A 6,866-nucleotide genomic window follows, 5' to 3' on the forward strand; every position below is an offset into this window, starting at 1 on the left:
GGACACGTGCCCCCATCAGCACTGCTATTGCCAGTGTGCTCCAGAGGCCAGTAAGATCACCCTCCCGTGAGAGCTTGTTAGAGGCAGGGTCTCTGGCCCACCGCACACCTGCCGAGTCAGAATCTACATGTACAGGATCTACAGACCATCCCACTGCCCAGGAGAGAGGGAGGGGCTATCCAACCCCCACATCTAGAATCTCATTCTGGTTGGACATCCACCTTAGCTGAAGTAGCATTCTAAGGTGTCAAATGGGCATTACAATCTTTACAAAGTTTTCCAGGTGACCCAATGCACAGCAAACGGGACATCTTTGCGAAAGATTTCCAAAGGTAGCCCCAGAACGGCCTTTCTGAAAGGTAAAGTTAATGTGAAGAACAGAGCGCTGTAGGTAGAGGTGGGGGGGACACAGCTCTGTGTCTCACCAGGGGCTCTGGGAGCGCAGAACCTGGTGCTTTTTCAAGCACATTGTCTGAGTGTGTGCGTGTGTGCGTGCGCGCGCGCGCGCGCATGCACAGGCGTACGCCAAGGCCTCAGCAATTCCCAAGGAACCAAATATAGGGGGACAAGAAAATGGAGGAAGGGCACAGGGATGACCCAGGAATGAGGGGAAGGAGAGGGAGGGATCTGGTCACAGACCCCCCCCCCCCGCCCACGTGACCAGGGAAGTTATGTTGCCCCAGGGGAAGCTCAGGGTACATTAAGGAGTGACAGCAGATCCCACCAGTCTGGACAGAAGTCCTTGCGAGCCTTACTGGATCTCAAGCTCTTCTCACAGAGAGAGGGAAGAGCAGGCAGTGGACACCATGCAGGCTCTCTCAGCCACTCCCCGCACAGGACTTGTCCCCTGGCCTGGGCTGCTGCTGGCAGGTAAGAAGACAATCCCTGGGCTGGGCGGGTGGTGGGAGAAGGAGACAGGCTGGGGTCTCCCAGGGAGGACAGTGCTCTGAGAGGGGACAGATGGCTTGGACCTGTGGGACAGTACAGGTAGCAGAGTAGGATGGGGGAGGGAGCCCAGCTACAGGAAAATCTCATGATCTGGAAGGGGTGAGGGAACGGAAGACCTCGACTGCTATTTACTACCTAGTTAGTCATCCATTAACATTGAATTTTGGAAGCTGGTGATGATTATAAGAATTTATGTTGAGTGACACCAGAGAAAACTGGACCAGGAACACTAAACATTGCCCTTCCTACCAACTTCAGAAATAGGCAATTACCCCCAGGAGGTGCAGGGTCCTGGGAACACTCCTCATTCACCCACATGTATGTGCAGTCTGTGCAGGCACTGGGGGACAAGATCGGACAAGCCCCTCCATATGGAGCTCACATTCTATAGCAAGAAGAGAGACAAGGACATATCTAGACTTGATGACAGCCACTCACAAGTGTCATTGAGAAAACCGAGGAGGGACAGGTCAGAAATTGGAAACAGAAGATCTTTAGATCCTTGGGACACACCTTTGCTGACCACCTTCTCTAAGTACCAGCAGATCAGTGAGGGGGTGAATCAGACAGACACTAGAGAAGAGTATTCAAAACAGAAACAATAACAGGTTTATAGGTGTTAAAATAATGGCAGCCATGCTGCTGACTTTGACCATGGTACACACACACACTCTGACACACACCAAGGCTGAGAGACCTGCTCAGGATCAATGGTCACATCTCTCCATCCCTATGCACAGACTTAAATACTGCTCCATTTCTCTCTTCCCTCCTAGTGTCACTCATCACCTTCTGGAGCCCGCCCACCTCTGCCCAACTCGCTATCGTGCCAACATTTGCTGCTGAAGGGAGTGATGTGATTATGCGTATCAAAAATAAGCCTCCCAATGCTGAGAGCTATGTGTGGTACAGGGGGCAAAGGGAAAAAGAAAGTAACTTTATTGCATCTCTTCCAAAATATCTGAAAAAAACATATAAAAAATGGCCTATATACAGCGATCGAATATTAGTCAACAACGATGGATCCCTAGTGATAAAGAGGGTCACCCTGAAGCACACAGGAGACTACACCATAGTAGTCCACCTTCAGAATGGAAGAAAAGAAATCGGATTTGGAAGGCTCACTGTATACGGTGAGTGATTGCTCTCTAACCTCTGGGTGTCGGGTGGGGAGAATTCTACTCCACACACAGGACGGACAGCCCTGGGCTCTGCCTCCACCGCTCTCTGCATCACGTCCCAGGTTGGGTTTGGGCATTTAGTGCAGGACACACACAGTGGAGACAAACTTCCTAAGATCAGAGTCCCCTTCCCAGGTTCCACTCCTGCAGACATTCACTGCAGAGAGAAGGGCCAGTCTGATTGGAGTAACTCAGCAGAGGGAGACCAGTCTCATCCACACCCTGGGTCCCTCCCCATGACCATGACCGTAACAAAGCTACATCAGTGCCTAGCCTGAGTACATGCCTGGAATTTTAATAAATAAGCTCAGTTCAGGCAGCCCGGCCCCAGACCCCTGTCCCAGGGCTCCTGACTCCAGGGACTCTGGGGACTTTGTGCCAATTTGAATTTTACTGGGAAGGGCTGACTGTAATAAACTGATTCCCGGGTGCCCAACTCACAAGACTCCTGATGTGATCATCAGCCAGTACTTAGCCTCAAAAGCTACATCTGCGCCTAAGTAGGTGCTGGCATGGTGGAGAGAGCATTAGCTTGGGACACTGAGAACCCTGCTTCAAAACCTGAGGTCACCGTCCTGAGCGCAGGCTCGCCAGTTTGAGTACTGGGTCGCTGGCTTGAGCATGGATCATAGTCATGACCCGAAGGTCGTTGGCTTGAGCCCAAGGTCACTGGCTTGAGCAAGGGGTCACTGACTCTACTGAAGCCCCCAGATCAAGTCACATATGAGAAAACAATCAGTAAACAACTAAGGTGTTGAGACAAAGAATTGATGCTTCTCATCTCTTTCCCTATTTGTCTGTCTGTCCTTGTCTGCCTCTGACTCTCTCTCTCTCTCTCTCTCTCTCTCTTTATCTCTCTCAATTAAAAAAAAAGCTGGGCCAGGTGAAGGTTCTGGTCCTTCACCTGAGGCTGTGTGTGGGGAGCAGAGCTGCAAAAGCTCCCTAGATTAACCAACACTTCTGGGAATTAGGATGATCCAGAGGACAGTCAGCATCCCCAGGCTGGAATAGGGAAGCAGGTGCTCCTGGCAGCTCCACATCCACCAGGGATCAGCCCCGGGGATTCTCTCTCAGACTCGATAATAACAGATGCCTCTTCTTTGAGCAGCTTCCCTATCCCGATATTCAGGTTTATACACTGACAACCTAGAAACTGAGTATTCACCCTCCCTCAGGGAGAAACTGGGGCACAGGGAAACGCAGTCACTAAAGCAGAGTCCCCTGACCATGAGCAGCTGAGCAGAGTCACTCGATGTCTGTCTGCAGCCATAGCCCTGTCCCCTCCCCCCTTTACTCCAGGTGTCTTTGGGTCCCTAGACCAGCCACTGGTCAGAGCATTTCTTTTTGGCCTCCTCAGCTCACAGGGAGAGATTCTGATCTGGGAAGTGACAGCAAATGGAGAAATAATCTGTTTTTATTCCAGAACCAAATTTCCTGCAGTAATAATCAGACTCAGTGCTGGGAGCACCCAGGCCTCCCCTTCAGGGGGCCGATCCACACCTCCCTGCCCTGGACTTGAATCACTTTCTTCTTTGTTTCTTGATGTCTGGGTGTCACTCCCACAGGACAGAAAGGAAAGGACTTTGCTTCTCACTCCCCACTCTCCACCTGCAACCAGCTCAGGGACAACATGTAACAAACACTCAAGTTACTTTTAATGAATTAGAAAGAAAGAAATGGTGATTGAATGAATGAATGAATGAATGAATGAATGAATCAAAAATCTCTGCAGAGGACTGGAATCTAGAGCAGAGTCTTTGGAATTCTGGCCACACAGACAGCCTCCCTGTCAACCCAGGGGCTGATATCTGGGTCTCAGACCCTTTGCTGCTCTCTAGAGAAACATTCCTTCCTGAAATCAGTCTTAGACTTTGGGGTACTAATAATAATTTTTACATATTGAAACATTTTACCTCTTTTTCAAATTATTATTTCATAACCACCAAGCACAAGGGGACTACCAGAACCAGAATTTCAGCCCGTCCATCTCCCCCTTGCGGTCCATCCCCCCATCTGCATATGCACAAGTCCTCACCTGCCCTCAGCACAGGGAGAATGACTCTATGCCCAAAGACAGAACACAGTTCTTCTGCCACAGTCAGCTCCTCCTGGCACTGCTCTTTTCTAGCTCATCCCTTGGACTCTGTTCTGTCATTTATTGGCTCACTGGCTCATGTCAGTCACACTCACCTGGGAGGACCTGACCCACCTCTTGGCCCTGGAGCCTGAGTAATCAACTGACCACTGGCTTGCTCTTGGTCCCCATGTGTAATTTCTGCGTGAACCCCAGTCTCAAGGGTGTCATGGAAAATAGCACCTCATACACCTCGACTGGGTGATGGAGGCCTGTGAAGCTGGAAGGAATGGCCCCTGGTCAGCCGGCAGTCAGCAGACAGTGAAGAACCAGGAGGAGTGTGAGTTGGTCTCTGACTCGTAGTCCTGTGTCTTTCCAACCTGAGAAAGTCTGCGCTTTTCCCCAGACATACACTGGGGTTCTATGTTCTCTTAGTGCTCAGGACCTTGTGCATTTGTCTTGCGATAACAGACCTGCCTTATTCCTTTAAGGACTCAAGTTGGCTGAAAGGTGAGAGGTGCCAACTCTGATTGAAGGAATCCTTGAAAGAATCAAAGATGCCACGCAGGGCAGTGTTCTCTCTGTTCCTGACACCGCAGTTACCCACACCCAACATCACAAGCAACAGTTCTGACTCCGAGAGCTTTGCTTTACATTTTTCTAATGACAGTGATGTTGAGCATCTTCTCATGTCCTTATTGGCCATGCGTATGTCCTTTAATAAAATGTCTTTGCAAGTGTTTTGCCCATTTTTAAATTGGGAATTGAGTCTTGTTGTTGAGTTGTAGGAGTTCTTTGTATATTCTAGATATTATCCCCTCATTCTGTATGTTTTAAATTTTTCTCTCTTAGCCTTTAGGTCACATTTCACTCTGTTGATTGTGTCCTTTGATGGAGAGGAGTTTTCCATTTTGAAAAAATCCAATTTATCTCATGTTTCCCTCCTGTGTTTTTAGTGTCATGTTCAAGAACTCTTTGCCAAATATAATATTATCATTCTTCTCCCTTTATTTTCTTTTAAGATTTTTATAGTTTTATGTCTTACTTTTAGGATTCAAGTTACTTTAACTCTAGCATGTAGTATCATTAAATGGTCCACTTCATTAGTTTGCGGTGGATATTGCTGTTCGGTATTATTTGCTGAAGAGAGTATCCTTTTTCATGTGAAAAGTCTTGGCTTCTTTGTCCAAACAATTTGATTGTCCTTTTTGATAAAGTTTTTATGCCAGTGTCACACTATTTTGGTTACTTTAGCTCTGTAGTAAGCTTTCAAACCAGGAATTTAAGATCTCCAATTTCATTCATTTTTTTAAGATCATTACAACCATTTAGGTACATTGAAATTCCATATGAATTTTAAGGTGGATATTGTTATTTCTGCAAAAACGAAGTAATTGGTATCTTGATAAAGATAGTATGAAATATCTAGGTAGTTAAGATCTGTTGTTGCTTAATGAATTATTTAACAAGAGTTAAATGCCTTCTTATTCAGTATAAATTTCCCTTGCCCTGAAAGATGGACCAAATTGGTAAGCCTGCCTTCCTCAATATACATGAAGTTTACATAGAGAGTGGGGCCTGATCCTTTGTGAAGATAAAGAAAGTTCTAGAAAACAATCAATACAAGCTTATGAGGAAAAATTCCACCTGATGATGAACTTATAAGTCACACGGGCTGGGAAGCAATTCCCATGGAGATGTCCATTGGAACAGGTTGTGGTCACACTGGGGTTATCTGGTGTCAGAGAGGAGGTTCTGCCCTCTCATTCCACACTGTCACCTGAACAAAGACAAACGGCCCACTGCAGAGGTCAGGACCATCCTCTGGTGACCTTTACAGATCTCAGTGTAAACTGAATGGCTGAGATCTCTGAGGAAGCTGCGTGGCCCCAGGTCCCAAGCCCACTCTCGATCATTCATGTCCTCTGTTTCTCTGCAGAGCCCTTGAGAGTGCCCACCCTCCTGGCCAGCAACACTTCAGTCACAGAGAATAAAGATGCCGTGGAGTTCACCTGCTACACAAATGGGATCACCACCCACTGGTTATTCAATGCTGTGAGACTGAAGCTCACGGACAGGATGAAGCTGTCCCCAGACAACAGAGTCCTCACTATAGACCCTGTCCGCAGGGAGGATGCTGGCAGTTACCAGTGTGAAGTGTCCAACCCCCAGTCTTCTACTGAAAGCTGGCCCGTTGAGCTGAATGTGAAATATGAGTGACTGTCTTGCCCTTCTCCATGTTCCTAAAATCTGAATAAATTTCTTTGCACCATTTTAATAGAGTTGTTGTGAAGGTTGAGAGTCCTTAGACTTGCATTGAGTCCATAAATATTAAGAATTGTGAACTAACATTTTCATTATTGATAACTTAAGGTCACATTCCACACCAGATCCCACCTTCGGTTGGTCTTGACTGCACCATCTATATAACGAAGTGACAGCAAGTCCCTCACAGGATGGGCAGTAACTGATCACCGTTGGGAGAATGTGATGAGTTCCCAGGACTGTGAGCTCTGACCCTTCCCCAGGGGATGTGTGGAGGGTGTCTGGACACTGTAGTGGACACCGGGAATGGACAGGTAGACACCGATGTGGGTAGCAACATTGATCTTTCTGTTTTTTCCAAAAAAGTTTTGAAGTCTTCTGGATATTCCTACTGTCAT

General features: G+C 47.5%; 1 protein-coding gene across 1 annotated transcript; it reads left to right on the forward strand.

Moving 5' to 3' along the window:
* The first annotated feature begins 806 nt into the window (after window positions 1–806).
* Window positions 807–6,423, forward strand: LOC136398166 (carcinoembryonic antigen-related cell adhesion molecule 21-like). The gene is made up of 4 exons (XM_066372548.1): window positions 807–870; window positions 1,725–1,854; window positions 1,945–2,081; window positions 6,143–6,423. The coding sequence occupies exons 1-4, from the start codon at window positions 807–809 to the stop codon at window positions 6,421–6,423; spliced, it is 612 nt and encodes a 203-aa protein (XP_066228645.1).
* The last annotated feature ends 443 nt before the right edge of the window (window positions 6,424–6,866 follow it).

The sequence above is a fragment of the Saccopteryx leptura genome, chromosome 3, assembly GCF_036850995.1.
Source record: "Saccopteryx leptura isolate mSacLep1 chromosome 3, mSacLep1_pri_phased_curated, whole genome shotgun sequence".
NCBI lineage: Eukaryota > Metazoa > Chordata > Mammalia > Chiroptera > Emballonuridae > Saccopteryx > Saccopteryx leptura.